The 20,315-nt window shown below is 38.1% G+C and overlaps 1 protein-coding gene and 1 long non-coding RNA gene across 3 annotated transcripts in view; one reads left to right on the top strand and one right to left on the bottom strand.

Moving 5' to 3' along the window:
• The window catches only part of LOC120093580 (uncharacterized), a 201,325-nt gene that overhangs the window by 13,701 nt on the left and 167,309 nt on the right, over nt 1–20,315 (bottom strand). The window lies entirely within an intron of this gene.
• The window catches only part of Ptprq (protein tyrosine phosphatase, receptor type, Q), a 182,376-nt gene that overhangs the window by 13,953 nt on the left and 148,108 nt on the right, over nt 1–20,315 (top strand). Inside the window, exons 9-14 of the mRNA NM_022925.2 lie at nt 5,663–5,835; nt 16,413–16,593; nt 17,914–18,075; nt 18,178–18,357; nt 18,968–19,075; nt 19,326–19,607. Coding sequence (NP_075214.2) covers nt 5,663–5,835; nt 16,413–16,593; nt 17,914–18,075; nt 18,178–18,357; nt 18,968–19,075; nt 19,326–19,607 — 1,086 coding nt within the window. The remainder of the gene's footprint in view (nt 1–5,662; nt 5,836–16,412; nt 16,594–17,913; nt 18,076–18,177; nt 18,358–18,967; nt 19,076–19,325; nt 19,608–20,315) is intronic.

Genomic DNA, 20,315 nt, shown 5'->3' with positions numbered 1-20,315 from the left:
GTCCAGAGAAATCCCTATATTTCTACCACCCAGAACAATGTATTTTGATGAGACATTTTTCTGAATTAGTAAGGCTTCCTGGTGGGTAAACAAAATACAAAGTTCTCAGAGCTTACAGAACACTTGAAGATCATATATCTCAAGAAGTTATAATAAGTGTGTTTATTAAGCACAATATTTTGGGTGAAATGTATTCCTAAAGGACGACTTAACATTTCCCTGGTTCATTCTAAACTTGCTCAATGGTTTCACTGCTATTCACATACAATTACTGGCATAGAAGTCACCATGCTTGAGAATAAACTAACACTACACAAAGTTTCTGGAGTTTGTGTGGTAGCCACCATACCATAACTGATGACATATTTAAACATATATGTGCACACAGCTACCTACATAATTCAGTTGGGCGTTCATTCATTACTCTATCACTTGCGAATTAGACCATTAGAGGGCAGCAACCATCAGGAAATTTTAAGCATCTGTCCCTTCAAAGGAAAAAAAAGGAAATTTTGATACTCAGGTTGTTGAAAAACTGTCAAAAACCTTAAGCTTATCTATGTCAACTGAAAAAAATCTTTGTGTACATATATCCTATACATATTCAGAATTTGAATATGTAGATTAAAATGGGAATGTATACTCATTCATGAGGGAAAGGGATTCATTGGTTGATGTTAAGAGTTTAGTGTTTTCCCCATCCAAAGAGCCTTTGCTTTTGTATGATTTTCCTAAAGTTTTCTCTAATTTATTCCAAAAAGCACTTTTGAGCATTTCCCAGAAAGCTAAGAGCATTTTTTGAATGGCTACAATACACAGCAGAGGTTTTCTCAAGCCACTCCTTGACCCACTATTGTTTTTAAACATTTATTTATTTATTTATTGTGTGTGTGTGTGTGTGTTTTTAAACATTTATTTATTTATTTATTGTGTGTGTGTGTGTGTCTGTGCGCGCGCGCGCGCGCGCGCAGGTGTGTGCATGCCTCCATGCTAAGGGGCATGTGTGGAGATGGTCAGAGAACAACTTTCTGCTGTGGGCTCTGGTTCTCTCCTTTTACCGTTGGGCCTGGGATCAGTCTCAGGCGATCCTGCTTATTAGTAAGTGCTTTTACTCCCGGAGCCACCTGACCAATCTGATTTCCTAGTCTTATACAACTCAATGCATTTCAATCTTTTGCATGCTTTCCAGTCTATCTTAGGGGCTTTCAAACTTAGTCTATACTTTTAGGTAACTGTCTGGGTAGGGACATAGCTGGTCAGCGGCAGAGTGCCTGCTTAGCATGCGTTAGGGTCCAGTTTCATTCTGCAGCACAAAATGGATCAAAGCAAAACAAATAGAAATATTTTCTTCTTGTTATTGATCCTGCACCCCAGCACTTGACTAAGATAAAGAATTAGATGACATGTGGCAACCAACAATGCTTGGATTTGTTATCCCCTAAAATATATTTCCTTTTATTTGGTCACTTTTTTACTCCCCAAATGCATAGATCCCTATGCACCCACTTGCAGAGTTTTCAACTGGGCTGTGTTGCACACCAGATTATCTTGAATAAATGACTCTAGTTGTGGACTTTGAGAAGCAATTTGTCCTGCCTCTCATCCTCCTATCTCCATTAGCTGCTTTTCCTTAAGACTGCATTCTAGAGGCTATTAGAGGGTAGCCACTGACTACAGGGAGCCCCACCAAAGGGGCTGCAAAGGCATGAGGCGTCTCTGCTCAAGCCCACCTTCTTTCCTGGGGCTCCATGATCATTCCTTCAGCAGAAAGAAGGGCTTTCATGTAATGCTTTAGCAACTGCAGGATGTTTTGCCTTCTGACATTAGTTAATCTTACTCCCAATAACTAAAAATTGTACCATAAAAGACTAGTAAAACTAGCCAGGCATGATGATGCTTGCCTTTAATCCCAGCGCTCAGGAAGCAGAGGTAGGCAGATCTCTGTGAGTTTCAAGGTCAACCTTTTCTTGAGAGCAAGTTCCAGGTCAGGGCCATTACACAGAGAAAAAACAAGGGAAAAAAATCAGGAAACTTGTGTGAGGCAATGAAATGGCTCACTGCATTAGCTAGAGTCAAGTAAGAACTGAGATCCGAATTTTATTCTTTATCATTTATTATTATTAAAAGGTGGGTTGTATTTTAATTAACATTATTTATTGACTGCCTCATATCTTAAAAGTGTTTAATGTTTGTTTTAAAATAATTATAACTAGCTTACTTCTCCTAAAATAACTAGTAAAAATATCTAGGGTTCTTACCAATTTTCAAGTATTCATAGACAAATGCTGGGTTGATCTCGAACAGAAAATTTTGTGTCTGTAATATCCCAGTGTGGTTGATTTCATTATCACAGACTCTCAAGACCCATAGTAGATTTGGTCATCAGAGAAATATGCTATTATTGTATTAGTTTTATAGGATACATACCTAAGGTTTTTATACACACATCACTTCTATTTTCCTGAGCGCTTATTCAATAGGCATGAAGAGAAGGTAAATAGTAATTTAGTAAGGTCCAATATTCCAAATATCATATAATTGTTGGCAAACCACCGGGAGTCTCGCCACTTTTTTTTTTTATGAATCCTCCTGGATTTTAATTTTAAGGTTCTCTCCATGCTTTTTAAATAGAAGTTTAATTTGACTAGATTTGGTTATGGACAGCGTCTTCCTCATGTATTTCCTTTGCTACAGTATGATCATCCCATTTCACTTCTAATAGCTTTTCACCTAAAATGTTTCAATTACCCAGAATTGCCTTTAGTCATTTTGTGTCTGTTTATTCCTTATTTTTCCATAAAACTCGCAAATACGTTGTTTTGACCATGACACAGTCTCTGCTGCTAACTCCCTAAGAATTGCTTCTGCACTGTGAGTAATTGCACTGTGTGCTGAGCTTCCTTTAATTTTGTATCGATCTCAAAGGGATCAACCTAATCCATGCATCTCTGGTTTCTCTGTAAGAGTGTGTGGGATACAAGCTAAGTGTCTCTCTAAAGAGGAAAGACGGTGCTGTCTGCCCCACTTCCTTCATCCACTAAGTTTTTTGTAGTAAAAAAAAAAAAGTAGTCCCTTAATCTTTACTTGAATTACAATAGAATACATTGGGGTCATGATGTGGCTTTTAAAGTTTTGTTGATTAATATACATAAACTGCCATTATTCACAAACATGGCTCACATATTAAGAGACAGTAATAATCCATGGGTAATTTTCTACGGTATTAATATATTTATGTGTTCCTACTATGCTTTCACAGACAGGAAGAGACAATTCTTTTTTTTTCATGCAAACGTTTGTCTTTTTTTAAATTAGTTCAATAAACAATAAGCAAAATATTGGAGGGCTTTTCAAATAAAACATGAGAAGCATTTAGCATCTTAATTCCCTAGTGACTGGGGAATAAAAATTACAATCACACTAGGACCCTACTGCCAAACAATTACAGTGGCTGGAAAAATGTCAAGTGCTGGTGAAAATGTGAAAAACCTGGAAGTTTCACAGATTATAAGTACTTTGGAAAGTACTTGGCCCTTTTGATAAAGTTTAAATCATTCTTTTCATAGACTCATGAAACCACACTCTATTCAGCTGCCTGTTTTATATTAATTTGTGTTAACACATATGTGTGAGACAATTCATTTATATTTCAAGTAGTAGACTTATAGCCTGATTGGATAAAACGTTCAGTTATGAATTGTGTGTTAATTTAAATTAATGGAAAAATGCCTGGTCTCTTCTGTGATTCATACTACACAACGCTGTCTAAGGTCTTCACTACACAGCAACTCCCAAACAATATACAGAAGAAGGTAAAGAGACGTTTGGCTATGTCTGTTGCTCTGTTTATAATTCCTGGAAAGGCTTTTATATTCTTGCAGTATACACAGAAGTAAACACATTGTTAGCAACATAAGTGCTCAAAACAATAACTTTAATAAGATACAACTTTTATGAAAGATGGCCTGTTGGACAGGGCTTTCTGCCTCTTTCTTCCCCGTGTTGGCCGGTGCCTAGAGCAGTGACAAGAGCATTCAGAGGTGATGAGTGACTCCATCCCACCCCAGAACTATCTCTAACATCTTTCTTAGACCAAAATTTATGCTTTCCTCAGAAAGTCAGCGGGGAAAAGAGTCTGAAGAGTTATCTTCCATTACAGACTCAGAATTGTAGCGAATGACATTGGGCCTCCCTCCCACTTTTGATTACAGCTTTTGCTCATGCTAGATACTAGAATCGTAACCACCAGAATTTAGTCAGAAAGTACTCAATTAAGTAACTAGAAATATTTATATTTTTACATTGTCTAGGTGATGTCTGTACTGATAACTTCATGGAGACAAAGAAAAACAATCTATTGGGGCAAAATCTGCCATAGTGTGGCTGGCTCTCTTCTAATTGAAATTTGCTAGCCCTCTCCCACTGTGAGATGGCCAAAGGAAATGAGATCATGATCATTTCATTATCTTGATCATGAAAGGAGATGGGTTTTTCTTTTTCTTTATTTTTAATTGGATATATTTCTTTATTTACATTTCAAATGTTATTCCTTTTCCTGGTTTCCTGTCTATAAGCTGCCCCTCCCCCTCCCCCATAAGGGTGCCTCCCCCCCATCCACCCTCCTTAGCATTCCTCTGCACTGGGGGTCCAACCTTTTTCTCATTCCTGAACTTGTATCTTAGAAGTTCTTTTGATTTTGGATCCTTACAGTAACTTTATGGGAGTTGAAGGAAAATAAAAATCATGTATCCTATAGGTGAGGAGGGGTGTGTGTGTGTGTGGGGGGGTTGTCAGGTACTCAAAAGCATGATAAAATGCCCAGCATTATTTACCCTTCGTTCCTTGTCTTCCCAGCACTGGGTTGTCTAGATCTTACTCTCCGCCATCTTATACATAAGTCTTGTTTTGACTACTTCATGCAAAGACACCTAAAAGTTAGCTTGACATGGCTAACTTGTAAACTCAGCAGACAAACTTCAATCGAGTCTTCACACAAGTTCACGCATTAAATTAAGAGGCAGCCAATTGCTCATGTCAACCGCATTTCACTGTATCCTGAGCATGCCTGTTACTGGTTTGGGGTATGTTGTTATAATTTTTGTAAAGACATCAAGGTTTGGAGTAGGAATTAATTATTTATAAAGAGCTTGTCTGGGAAGATTATTTTATTGCTGTTGTTGTGTGTGAACTCATGGAGGACTGCGTATTACCATGCTGTGATTGTAGAGCGTAGGGAGCTACACTGGGGAGTCTATTCTTTCTTTCCTTTCATCATGACTTCTGTGGATCCATCTGAGAAGCTCAAGAAGGTTGTCAGGCTTGAAGACAAGTCCTTCCCCCACTCCTCACCGCTGCCCCTGAGCATCTCCGCAGTCCAGAAATGATTTCAGAAACGTTGTGTGGCTTTTTCTTTGGGGGAAATGATTCCATCTTATGCCGTCCCTCCTATTCTGAGAAGACTATGCATACAATTAGTTTTAAATTTCCATACATTTAGGGGATCTTTTTGCCACAATTAATTTTAATATGTTAGCAATAATTCTAGTCAATTTTCCCAGAGCTATTTATACATCTAATATCATGGGCTAAGGAGTTAGGGAGTACTTTGCATTTGAAAATGTATTTACTCTTTCTAATATATAAAAAAAACCCTGTTCTTTAGTTCCAGGAGCAGTGTTTGATTTACAGATCGCAGAGGTAGAAGCCACAGAAATAAGAATTACTTGGAGGAAACCTCGACAACCAAACGGAATCATCAGCCAGTACCGTGTGAAAGTGTCAGTCCTAGAGACAGGAGTAGTTTTGGAAAATACTCTGCTCACAGGACAAGATGAGGTATTAACTTTTATTCCCTGTTTTGCTGAGCCCAATCCATTGGTTCTGGTCACTGGTCACTTGGCCAATTTGTCAAAATTCCCCATTAAGTTTTGACAAACTTGCTACCAGGACTTAAAATAAATTGAGATTTGTCGAGATATTGAGTAGATCACAGTTTATTTTAGGCCTCGTTAGTTGAGTGTTACTATTCTCTTTTCATATGAAAAATGTCTATTGAACTGTCACACAGGACTAAAGGTACTTCTGTATGTGGCCTTTATTATTCTCATCCAGTTAATATGTTGCTTAGAGACTATGATTATAATTTAAATGTTGTCTCAGAGGCTTATAATTCAGAACAGTTGCCAAAAAAAGACTGCTGTCCATAAATAATTTTGTTCTATTTTGAACGAAAGAACCTAATGGCCACAGCACTGCCTTTTCTTATTGAAAACATGCAACTAAATATAAAGAAATTCAAGTGCTCCTTTAACATGAGAGGATTTGATCTTTATTAACATTGCATTTAAGCACAGTGGCTACCTTATTTTCTCCTCTTATCTCTGTTAGGGAGTGTAGGCAGCTAATGTACTTCTGATGTATTGCCCTGGCCAATGCAGTCACCCACCAGTGAGGACCCTTGAAGTCCCCAGATTTCTTCTATTGTCATGTTGGCATGCTAAGTCTGTGTACTTAGGACCAGAGTGGCAATCATTAGGCCATTAGAAATATATGTGATACTTATGAAGACATTGGCGTCTGCTGTTTTCAGTGCAGAATTGCTATTCTTTGTATTGGTGTTACATGCTCTCTCTCCAGTTCCTCTGTTTCTAGGACCAGACTTCCCTTACCTCTGGCATTGATTTCATTATGGTAGTCAATGCTATGTAGCGATTCAGAACATTCATTCCCAGGTTGAACTTCAGTCCTATCTTGTGTCCTTTCTTCTGTGTAATGAATAGTGAGTTTTATGGTTTCTGATATTCTAGTTGGCATCTCATCAAAGAGCAGAAGCTTAAGCATTTGTTGCTGCAGAGAGCATCTTAAAATAGATGCTTAGTTTTCTTTGAACCAGGTGACAGGTTTCCCAAATTTGCTAATGCCATTTGTTGACTAGCCAGACACACCTGTTTTTCTCTAGAAGTTAAAAGGTTCTGGAAAGGCCAGCGTGAGGTCCTGTAACACAGCAGAAAGAAGTTGATAATTAGAGCCATTCAATCTGTATTTAAATATGGTACTGGCTATTAGAAGATGGCATGGTTAAGAATGTAGGTTCAGAAGGCAAATGGTTAGGGCTTAGTCCCTAGTTCTGACATTATTGATGGCTTAATCCTGGAGAAGGTGCCCTGACTCTTGAACTTGAGACTTAGGAATTACACGAGATCCTATAACTACGGGTCAATGATGTGGGTGTAATGGCTGATGTATGTAAAGAGAGCAGCTTGTAGCTGACATGTAGTAAGTTCAGTGCTAATATTTGTGACTCGTTGGAAGTAATCTTGGCATTTGACCTTTCAACACTCAGCTCCTTAAGAAGAAGGGCCATTCTATTCTCATGTCTCCAGGGGGTGGGGTGGAGATCAATTCTTGTTATATCAGATCCATTTCAGATACTCTACTTCTTCACGTGGTTGGTTATTGTTCCACTTTGAAGTGTTGATGAGGAATGGAGGAAATACCAGGTCCAAACCAAGGAGCCTTGGATCTTTGCCTTGACTCTGCTGGGCTTTACAACTGTGACCTTGGACAAGTCAAACTATAATTTTTACTTTCATGTTTTTAAAGTGTATCTGTGTATGTGTGTACATGCATGAGTGTGTTTACATGTGGGGTGTGTGTGTGGTTAAACATATACCTGAACCGTGCACTCACACAGAAGTCCTTATGTGATGTCTACTTTTTGTTTGAGGCAGGATGTTTAACTGGTCCAGAGTTCTGTTGCACTAGCAAAGATGACTGCCCCGGGAGCTTTCAGGGATCTGTATCTGTCTGTCTCTTTTCTTCCCACCGTTGGAAAGACTGGTGCATGTCATCATGCTCACCTTTGAACTTAGGTTCTGAGGATCTGAACTCTGGCTTCTGGCTTTTCAGACAGTTGCTTAACTGGCTGAGTAATCTTGCCGGCTCATGCTTCCCCATTTCATATTGCCCTCATACATGACTTACAGGGTTGGCAGTAGAGCACAGAAGATAAAACCCCTGGTTTAATATCCCCATTGATTATCTTGTTTTCTTGTCGAGGTATCTCTCAGACTAGGTGCTCTCTCTTTCTGTTCAACCCCATGTCTGTCTCAAGAGCACTTTACATTTTTGGAATCTCTTTAGGAGTCACACGTGACCTCAGTTTCAAATACAGGGAATAAATACTGTTAACAATTCTCAATATATTAACACATTTCTTCCCTAAATCAATATATGTTCCTTCCTAGATTCATCCTTCTGCCTTCATTACTGTACATCTTTTAATACCACCTGTTGCTTAATTCTTAATCTACTTTTATATACTGCACCTTTGCCATGTGTTAGATTTAAATGATTATAGCTGTTAGCGATGCTAACGGCTGTCCTTACTATTTTCTAACGTATTTTAGAGACATGTTTCAGGAGCTCTTTTTCCAGGTCCCTTACATATCATTAACACTTTCCTATCTAGTTGTTGGTCTGTTTATTTCTTTCGCTGATTATCAATCAGGTCTCCACGTTTCGGGTGTGTATCACCGTGTACACTGAATATAGCCCTTGTTAAAAATGATCTCACATTTTCAATCATTGGTTCCTCTTGGTAACCAACCAATCATTGGCAATCATTGGTTACGTGTTTTCTACCTTTTATTTCTGACATTGTGAATTTCTACCTAGGATGATTCTACCAGGGTTTAAGTGTGTCTAAATTCCACCCCGTTAAAACAAAATAACAGGAAACTAAGCCAAATAACTCCTCCCCCAATGAATAATAGAACAATAGGAAACAGGAGGCTCCATTGGGATCCTAGCAATAGAGAGGTGGGACTGAAAGGATGGTGACCTCATAGGCTACCCAGAAGAAAGTTGGCCAAGGCAATTAACAGTTTTCATGTGACAAGGACACTGTCTGAAGAGAGGCTGACCTATAGCTTGCTTGAGAACCAAGTTATGAGCTGAGAATTACTCCATCTCTTGGGCTGGTTTTTGTCTTTAAAACTGTTCTTTAAGAGGACTGATTCAGAAGACTTTAAAATGAGCATTTATGACTTGTGTTTCTGACTTGTTTTTAGGATAGTGGCACTATTGTACTCTATTCATGAAAGTTTGAAATTCTAGACTCTTCTTCAACTTACGTTCTCTTTAATATTCAATAGTCACATAGCCAGCTGTGTCTACCTTCAGAGCATGATGGTTAAGCATCTGTCTTCTTTCTGTGTCCCCACCTTCACTTAGTATTGCTGTCCCTTTCCTGGGTCTCCATTGTTTTCTCATTATGTTGGTTTCCCACTGTTGAGAGACTATTGACACAAACTCAGCAGCTTCAAACAATGCATTCCTGATATCACAGTTCCTGACAGCCAGAGTGCAGAACAGATTAATCAAGATTTCTCCTTAGGGTCTCCTAATGCCGCAGTCAATGGAGTTTGCTGAGGTGTGGTATTATCTGAAGATTGACTGAGACTGTTCTAGACTTGTTTGTTGTTTTAGCAGAGTTAATTTTCCTTTTGCTACAGAACTAAGGGCCTTGGCTTCCCATTGGCTTTCTGTTTTAGTTGGTGTCACCTTTTACTCATAGAAGATACTGTAGTTTCTTGTCTAGGTCCTGTTCAATCTGGCCATTTACTTCATCAAACAAGCAAAGGAAGGTCTTATAATATCATGTGGTTACATCCCATCATCTTCATAGCAGCAACACGTCCCATCTCACCAACATGAGGGGGAGGAGATTATATGAAGCAGGGCAGCAGGAGGTAGATATTGAGGAGCCAACAGAGAGGACATTCACTGTAGATTCACATATGCTCTGGTGCTTAGCATGTTACTGAGTTTATGAACATAAACTCAGGAGATCTGAGAAGTGATGAGAAGACGTGTATGTATCTAAGTCACCTAGCCCCTCCCTATCATAGGCAAAGGAGTCTAACACAGAATATAGGCACTTTATTCAGTGATGCCAGAAATTAAATATAGAACTCAAACTGTAAGTGCTTCAAATGCTTAGGAATGAGGTTTGGAGAAAGGAAGGCAGAAACAGCTGCTGCTCACAGGGCACATATGATGGTGAAATTATAAAGAAACAAAAACTAAAGTATTCTGTATTCTGACTCACTGAATCATCGCTGTCACTGGAGTGCTTTTCTACTGTCCCATTGTGATTTTCTTGTTTCTTAGACGTAGGGATTATTAAAAATAATATGAAGTATCTTTATAATACTATGTTTGATATTTAAACAAACACTAGAAAAATATTATTGAAATTTGAATGTCAGACCTGGAGGACATTTATTTCAACCTCTCAATGTGTATTTGAATTTCTGTAATGTTCTAAAAATATTAATAATATTTTTAACCAACAATTAGAAATTCAGGCTTTACTAAATACTTTACTAACTGTGGTAATGGGGTATTAGAACCACAGAAGCAGCTGCTAGCCAATATACTCTAAAACATTGAATACTGTTCACTACAGGCACACTGATTTTGTTTGTTTTTAGCAATTATGAGGCTCTATATATTCTTCTAAACTTAAAACATATATGGATGAATAAGAAGTTTTATTCTTTTCCTGTTTGGACTGAAGTATTTTCTTGATGACATTTACTAGTCAGTCCAGCCCTCCTTTCTCTAGAATATTTATTATTGTGCTTCCTGGGGATTAGAAACCATGAAAATCTAGTTTAACTCATTCTTATATTGCCAGTTTCATTAACTTGATCAAATGGCAAGAGAAGGGAGCTAAACTTGATCAGTGTGATTAAGAGATATCTCCTGGGCACAAGTGTTCAGCATCTCATTTGATATATGGTACCTTAAAATGCCATTCTGTATAGTGTTGCACCAATACAGAAAGATTTAATTTTTTAATGTAGATGGACACGGTTTCCTTAAGCAATAGTTTCCTCTTTTCACTAGTTCTGCTTTCCAGATTATCTTTGCCTAGTCCCTCTTCTTTGTTAATATCATAGTGTGGGGGCAATGAGCCTTTCTCCAAACTTAGCACAGTGTTGTTTATTGAGTTAAACTAGGAACATGCCCAGCAGAACTAATTTCTCCATTAGTGTAAATTTTGTCCTTTTAAAACAAAAATTAAAATTAATTTACTTTGGATATCATATTCTCATAGGATTGGTCTGAAGACCTCTAAACACATCCCTCCATAAAATGATGCTTTTTTTAAATATTACACTTTGGTAAAGCCTGAGGCATTTTTCCAGTTGGTTGCTAGCATCACAGATTTCAAAAATTAATTCTGATTATTTTTTTTCACTCTACGGCTTTCTCAAGTTTATCAACTGTTTTGCCTGGTGAACCAGAGGTGAGAACCTAGTTAGTTGGACAGAGGAAGATGAAGAGATAGGACTGCCTTATCAAGATTGAGCACAGATGGGGCAAAACCTGATTAAAACCTGAAGTATTTGTCCACCAAATTAGCATCCTTTAGGATGCTTTCAAACATGTTAACTATAACATTCCTTTTATTCCCTTTTTTTGATAGCAACATAAATGATATATAGAAACAGAAGATTCTCTTAAGAATATGTCAAACATTTCATTAATTCAATTCAGCAGACTCCAGTGAGTCTAAGTTGACAGAAATCCCGCTCGCTGCAATGGAGGTTATTACATGTAAAATCAAGTTGGTTTATTCAGGTGGATTGGGAATTTAACTCTGCAGACTTCCGGGTCTTTCACATAAATTCCAAGGATTCCTCCCTAACATATGCTAGCCCTTTCATGTTGATGGATAGTGACATTCCCTAACTTGGTGGTTCTCAACTAGAGGCAACTTTGCTTTTTTATTTTAAACATAGGATACTCTCTGAAGACACTGTCTTTGTAACAACTGGGAATATAGTTTTAGGGGGTAAGGGCCAGAGATTCTGCTAAACATCTATTAATGTACAGAGTAAGACTTGTAACAAAATTACCTAATAAAGAACAACAGCACTTCTAAGTCCAGTCGTTTAGACTCTGTAGGCATCAAACTTATGTGTTGCAATGGGCTTCATTTTTCCACTCGTGTCCCCTTCTTTCTACCTCTTTTCCTTCTTTCTTTTAAAAGTCTAATTCCATCTAGTCAGTTTTGCTCTGTCTTTTCTCTCTAGAAAAACCCAATATAACATACACACACACAGACACATACACACACATATACATATGTATGTATATATTTTGAATGATATGTATGAGAACTATTCTGAATATGGAATAATTAATGATAATCTATGACATTTCTGGTTGATAGGAAACCAGAGTTCAATTTAATTGCCCTGGTTTAAGAAAGAGTTTCCAGTGAAAATTAGAATTGGGGTGTGAGATTCAGAGTCAAAAGCATGCAAGCCAATTCTTACATCAAAATGGCAGTTTGTTCACAGGTAGGCTTATCTTGGTTCATTGATGGAATGCTACGGTTGTCCCTCCATAATTTATTTGACATGTGGTAGAAGCTATTAAGAGATTTAATGCAAAATCACAGTTGAAGGTGAAGCTCTTTGTGCTACCTCATGATTTTGTCCATAGTGCTTTGTAAGGGTAGATTTTCAAAGGGCATGGGATTGAGAGTGGGAGCAGCTGTGTGGTTTTGACATAGCATATTGGTTCAAATATCAGCGTGTTTCTGAATTATATGTTTGTGATTCATATCCTTCCCCTTTTCCCTGTGGAGTCAGAACTCAAACGAGCTGTGAGAATTCAAAAAATCTTTACTTTGTTCTATTTCATGTTCTCTTTCCCAGGTTCTTTAACTAATATGACTGTCCTATGGACATTGCTGTAAAATTATTGAAAAAAGCTTTCTTTTTTTCCCCACACTAGGTTTGGCAACGCAGTGCCCCAAGATATCTGGTAGATACCTTCATCTCGGTCAGCAAAGCCTCTCACCCACTTTGCTCTATCCCATATCACACTACCAATGGCTTCTCTCTGAGTCTGGCAATAATCTCTCTATCTATCAAGTTCCCAAGGCAGGTTGCCACCGTGCCAGAAATGTACATCCCAATTCCGTGGTGGCCCAGTGTCTCCAGCTGCTACATACTCTCTTAAACTTAAATCGCCACATGAAAGAACACAACACAATAACCTCTGATCCAAGTGATAAGATATAATTGCCCACCTAGACATACAAAGTCCTATACACATCCGTCCCTTAAGAATATTCATAACAACCTGTAAAACTGCAGAGAGGAATCTTAACATCCGCCTCCATGGTCTCTCTGATGCTTCATCCGCCTCCTTCAGTCTCCTCCTCTCTCTCAAACTTTTCTCCTGCCCATCCTTCCTTCTCGTCCAATGACAGGCCTCCTTCTATCTTGTACTTGCCTTCACCTGGATGACATGGACACTACGGGTGTCCTCTAATTTTCCCTAAAATACTATTTTGTGGCCAAGATTAAAGACGATGATGATGATGGTGGTGACTGTGGTGGTGATGGTGTGTATGTATCTGCTATGGGTGAATCTTCCAATTTATGTTTATTTGGAGGTCGATATCTGGATGCCTTACTTTGAGACTGGGTCTCTCCCTGAACTGTGACTCTTGGTTTTAGCTGATCAGTAAATATACTGTACCCACCTGTCCCCTAGTACTGTTTTTATCCTACATGTGCATGTGTGAAAGCATGGTTACATATGTGTGGGATCACATGATCACATGTTCACAAGCTTGTTGATGGTAGGCATCCCCTCAGTCTCTTTCCACTTTTTGTATTGAGGTAAGATCTTTGAAATGAACTCAGTGCAACTTAGAAAGTTAGTCTAGCTCGGCAGCTGGTCCTCAGGATTTCCTGTCTCAACCTCTGAGCACTGAAATTGCATGCAGGCTACCATGCTGCCTGGCAATTATGTACATGATAGTGAGATCTGAACTCAGTTCCTTGTGGTTGTGCAATAAGCGTTTCACTATCTCAGTCATCTTCCTAGCTTCTGGATGATTTTATTAATTTTAGTAATGATATTTAGAAAGCTGGAAGTTCCCTTAAATCATTTCCCCATCTTTAACCTCTCAGAAAACTTCGCATTTAAATGATATGTTTTGTAGATTTTTTATTATTATAATTTTATTTTCTTGAATATTTTATGTATTTACATTTCAAATGTTATTCCCTTTTCCCTCTTCTCTGATAACACCTCTCCCTCCACCTTCTTCTTTGAGGATACTCCCACTCCCACCCACCCACTCCAACCTCAATGCCCTGGCATTCCCCTACATTGGGGAAACAAGCCTTCACAGGATCAAGGTCTTTTCCTTCCACTGATGTTGGACAATGCTATTCTCTGCCACATATGAGGCTAGAGTCATGCATGCCTTCATGTGTACTCTTTGGTTGGTGGTTTAGTCCCTGGGAGTTCTGGTAGGGTCTGATTGGTTGATATTGTTGTTCTTCCTACGGTGTTGTAAACCCCTTCAGCTCCTTCAGTCTTTTCTCCAACTCCCTCATTGTGGTCCTCTTGTTCAGTACAATGGTTAGCTGCAATCATCCTCATCTGTATCAGTAGGGCTCTGACAGTGCCTCTCAGGGGCCACCCCTATCTGGTTCCTGTCAGCAAGCACTTCTTGGCATCAGCAATAGTTACTGAGTTTGGTGGCAGCATATGGGATGGATCCCCAAGTGGGGCAGTCTCTGGATGACCTTTTCTTCAGTCCCTGCTCCACTCTTTGTCCCTGTATTTCCTCCCATGTATATTTTGTTTTCCCTTCTAAGAAGGACAGAAGCATCCACATTTTGGTCTTCCTTCTTCTTGGGCTTCATATAATCTGTGAATACTACTGCAAAATTTTTTACTTTCTGAGTTTTTTCCTTGAGCATCTACTATTACTATTACTTTAAAAATACTGAAGGCATTAATGATAGCAAGGAAAAGAAAACCCAGTTTTGGCTCCAGCAGGAAAGACAATCGAAACATGTGAGGTAAATAGGGGGCAGGTATTCCGAGTACATAGGAATAATCAGAGCACAGACAATTTGTTATTAATTTTGAAAGCATAAGAGCATTTAATTGGTAATAAACAGAAGTGAGTTTGGAAGCAGAATTTAAAATGTTCAGCTCAAGAAGAAGGAAGAGCAAAATGTGGATGCTTCAGTCCTTCTTAGAAGGGAGGGCAAAATACTCATGGGCGGAAATATAGGGACAAATCGTGGAAAAAGGACTGAGGAAAAGGTCATCCAGAGACTGTGCCACCTGGGTATCCATCCCATATGTTGCCACCCAGTCACTATTGCTGATGCCAAGAAGTGCTTGCTGACTTAAAATAGGTGTTTTGCAGTACTTTAAAAAAAGACATAATTTTGGGAAATTTCGAAGAGATATAGAAGTGGAAAAATTACGTGGTAAGAGCTCATCAATGCAACCTGGATTCAGCTACTATTATCATGCTCAGCTGGTTCTCTTTCTTGCAACCAACTATTTAAAAATGAGCTCCCGACTGCATATCACTCTTCCTCTTGTATGCCTACCTAGCCTGGTTCTCTAAAGGATGGACATTTTCATCCATATAATAACCCATGGCTAAGGCTAGGGAACTTATTGATATTGTCTTGACATTATTTAATCTACACCATAACCAAATGTTCCTGCTCATCTCCAATGCCTAAGTTGACCAGTATGTTCAAATTAGAATCCAAAGTCCACATATTTCTGTTATTCTTTTTAAATAGTGGTTAAAATTCATTTAATGTTTTATACAGACATTTGACTAAAGCATATTTCCTGTTTTCTATTTTGATCTGTTATCCTGGGTTGGGATCCACAAAGTGAAGTGACATCAAGCTACCTCTGAGCCCATCTTTACGATATACATCTGCAATCTGTGCTTGGTAGTCTCACTTCAGTATCTGTCACCATGGTGGATTTGGCATGTATGCATTTCATTATGAGATGTAAACAAGGACAGCTACTGATCATATACCCTAGAACCATGGACAGGTGTACTATAAACCCTGCTTGCAAACTTATTACCTTTTTGTCTGTGATTTATTTGATTGAAAATAAATTAAAATATCACTGTTAACAGAAACTCATGAGGAGTACACAAGTGAGGATGTTTAGAGAAGGAAACAGAACCCATTTTAATAATGTGCTCAGAATATTTGTCGAATGAGAGCTTAAAATATTTCAGTATGAAACCTTTGCATGAAAATATCTAATTATACCACAAAGAAACTAATACAAGTCTGAAAATTGTACCGCTTTTTCTCCAAATTAAAATATCGATCTAATAAGCACTAGAGTAATCATAGTATGTTACCATGGTGCAGGGTTCCAGTTAAGGACAAAATCTTGAAAAGTGAAGAACACCATAGTTATAGAAATGTTCTTTTCTTTTAAAATGCATAATTCCAAAGTGACAAAATTTGAAGTCATAAAGAACTGATTGAGTTTCATTCTTTGTCAATGTCAACTTTTAATTACAGTCTATAAGCAACCCCATGTCTCCAGAAATAATGAACCTAGTAGACCCCATGATAGGATTCTATGAGGGCTCAGGAGAAATGTCTTCGGACCTGCACTCCCTGGCTTCATTCATATACAACAGCCATCCACACAATGACTTTCCTGCCAGCACTAGAGCTGAAGAGCAAAGTTCACCAGTTGGTAGGTAAAATTTTAATTCTCTCCAAGGCGCATTGAAACCAATATCTAGCAGAGGTATGAACCCAAGCTGAGAGTTCAACCATGTTATTAATGGTCCATGGGCTAGAGTCAGATATTTCTTTTTTTACTGTCGGATACCCTCATGAAACAAATGGAAATGCCACACAAGCAGTGGCTGGCCCTTTCTAACCCACATGACCTTCTTCCTAGAGAAAGTAGCACCCTAGAGTCTCTAGAAGAGCTGCATAGACAATCAGTTATTACAGTTGCCAAAGCAGGTGGGATGGGGAGGGATTAACATATCTTCAAATCATTTACAGGCCTCACGGTCTCCACAGCCTTTGACGAATAGGTTTTCAAATGTCACTAAAGGTAAATAGGTCAGAAAGTTACAACTCTAGCGCATGGTGCAATAAACAGGTGTAGGTGTCCCTGGTATGTGGTGCTGTCATTAGTGCTTACACTTGCTCTTCAGGGGTCAGTGAATCTTACTGTTTCTAAAAGGAGGGTATAATATAGGGCAAACTGAAGGTACGTTCTAGTGTTTCTTTGGTTTTTAGAAAGTGTTAGGTAGGAATAGTATTTATTTCATGTTCTCTTCTATGATACGGTTTTTGCCTCCTTCCAAAATAAAAAAAACACGCTCTTCTATTCGTGATAGAATTAGTAAAAGAAAATTGCATTTCATTCAACACATCTTTACTCTTCTTCTGCAAAGCCAGGAGAGGCAGCACTAAAGCATCAAGACACACAGCTGCTCCCCTGGATATTTCAAATTTAGCTTAGTTCCTCATTAAAATTTCATAGGCAAAATTTATAAATAAACTAAATATCTTGGACTTTTTTGTAGGCACACGCATGTGTCAGTTAAGTACTAAGCAAGAATACTTGCTTTAAGCAATCACTGGGACTAATAAATGTATAATAAATTTTGAGTCCAAATAAAGTGGTCATTTCTTGAAGTATGCAATTAAAATTTATAATGTTTCTTTCTTATACTGTTGCCTAGTGTTTGCTTTCAGGAAAAAAGCAAACAACAACAAAAACCCTCAGCCAGTCTTTCTTGGAATGTTATATATTTTTTCTCGAAATAGTGCTAACATGTTTTAAAACATTTTATGACAGCAAGATGTTTGTAGATATTGGGGAGTCTAGAATTCATGAAATGTTCATATTTATTAGGAGTCATATTTCCATTATATTTTGTATATGAAAATATATGAAGATATTAATGGATAATATCCTGATAGGTGTATTGAGAAAAAATTAATTTTGATGGTAGAACCAAATATCCCTTTTTTCTCCCGTTGATTTCAATAGTAACCACCAGGAATCAGTATATGACCGACATCACTGCCGAACAGCTGTCTTACGTTGTCAGGCGGCTTGTACCATTCACTGAGCACACGATTAGCGTATCTGCTTTCACCATCATGGGCGAAGGACCACCAACGGTCCTCACTGTTAGGACACGTGAGCAAGGTACAAATGCATTTCCTTAGAATTAATTGCTTCAAAATATTATTTATGTTATTAAGCCTTCGGCTTTGTTCTTCCCATTAATTGTTCACTCTTCTTTTCAAGTGCCAAGCTCCATCCAAATTATAAACTATAAAAATATTAGTTCTTCATCTATTTTACTGTATTGGGATCCTCCAGAATATCCCAATGGAAAGATCACTCATTACACAATCTACGCAACGGAGCTGGACACAAACAGAGCATTCCAGATGACCACTGTAGATAACAGCTTTCTCATCACAGGTAGAAGGAAAAGTTGTGTTTCTTTTTGCCCTCCTACTCCTCTGATGGAAAATGTGTACTCTGTACACCTTTAATGTTCCAGGACACACTCCGGATTTTGTTGATGTGCGCTACTTGGGTATCTTAGAAATGTTTATGGAAATAACAATGCAACATGTTTCTCTACCTACATCTATTTACACAAATTTAAAAGGATAGTCTCAAAGCTTTTACAGGCACACAATTATCCTAAGAAATATTATACTTAGTAAATGAAAATGATTTATTATTGAGGACTTGAATGAGTGAACTCACTTGAAAACCAGCTGAGATAATTCAATTGACAGGGTGTGTGTGCCAATTTTCCTTGCTGTGTGCCCAAAACTCCCCCCCCCTTTTGTTCGGCTTTAGGTTACTGCTTTAACATTACAGGAAAGATCACTGATAGCATCTCCATGGAAAACCTTACAGCTCAAGGAATCTGGGAGAGTAGGAGTATATGAGACCTGACTTAGAGAGCCAGCCAGTCCTTTCTTTTAATAAAGTATTTACAGTGTCCCTATGGTAAACGGCACTAATGTAAGAATGTTAGTTTTTGAAGATTTTAAACCATAGATCTGTTATCTTTTAGGGTTGAAGAAATATACAAGATACAAAATGAGGGTTGCTGCCTCAACTCATGTTGGGGAAAGTTCTTTGTCAGAAGAAAATGACATCTTTGTGAGAACTCCAGAAGATGGTAAGAATATAAAGTATGTTTATAATTTAAAAAGGAAGGAAGGGATGAAGAAAACAAAGGGAGGAAAGCAGGAAGGAAGGAAAGGAAGGAAGGGAGGAAGGAAGGAAGGAAGGAAGGAAGGAAGGAAGGAAGGAAGGAAGGAAAGGAAGGGTATTGTTCTCTTACTGACTCTCCTTCATGGCCGTGTCAGTGTCTAAAACAATGAGCACGAAAAGAACATGGTTTGAAATTTTTGCTCTATTCTTCCCAGAGCCAGAATCATCACCTCAAGATGTCCAAGTAACTGGTGTGTCTCCAAGTGAACTGAGATTGAAGTGGTCCCCGCCTGAAAAACCTAACGGGATCATTATTGCCTATGAGGTGCTTTACCAAAATGCAGACACCTTGTTTGTAAAAAACACCTCAACCACAGACATCATTATAAGTGACCTGAAACCTTACACACTCTATAATATTTCTATCCGGTCGTATACCAGACTTGGCCATGGCAATCAGTCATCCTCATTGCTGTCTGTAAGGACTTCAGAGACTGGTAAGGTTTCCTGTTTGTTTCCTTAGATTGTTTATGTAATAAACTAGCTGACAATTTTTTGTTGTTTGTATTTTTATAAGAAAAAGAAAAAAACCTTCTTTCTTAATTTTAGTGTAAAAGAAATGTATTCACATTTTTCTGGAAAAATATAAGGACTAGACTTAGGTGCTTAAAAATTTAAAAACTAATTTCCAGTATAAAAGATTTTTTACTAAAAGATCAGTGAGTTGTTCAAATAAAAGACCATTAAAAAATACCGAAGACTCACCCAATGTGCCTGCAGACTTTAGCAAAGACACATTCAGAAGACTAGATTAACTGTGTTTGGATGAGTGTAGAGTGGGCAGAATGATTATGTAGAGCTTGTTGAATAAGCATGTGGAGTCGCGGTGGACAGATACTCCAGCATATAGAAATAACACAAGCAAAATGAAAAAAAAAGTCATGTGTATCCCAGTTTCCGTTGTGACTGAACAATTAGTGCAAGATAAATATTTTACCTAGTAATCTTGGTTTGTCATTTCTGTTGTGATTGGAGGAGCAATTATTCCCAGTAGGTCAAATCTGCAATGTATGCTAAGTAAGGTCTAATTGAAAGGTACTGTTTTATCCACACATTTACATGAATAAGCTTAGACTGACTGGCTTCAGTCTGAACTCCAGAGTTTTCCCATGTTGGAAGTCACAAATAGTCAAATATCTCCAATC

This window comes from Rattus norvegicus, chromosome 7, assembly GCF_036323735.1.
Source record: "Rattus norvegicus strain BN/NHsdMcwi chromosome 7, GRCr8, whole genome shotgun sequence".
Classification (NCBI taxonomy): Eukaryota; Metazoa; Chordata; class Mammalia; order Rodentia; family Muridae; genus Rattus; species Rattus norvegicus.
Note: the sequence above shows the minus strand (reverse complement) of the source record. Positions and strands in the feature narration are given on the sequence as shown.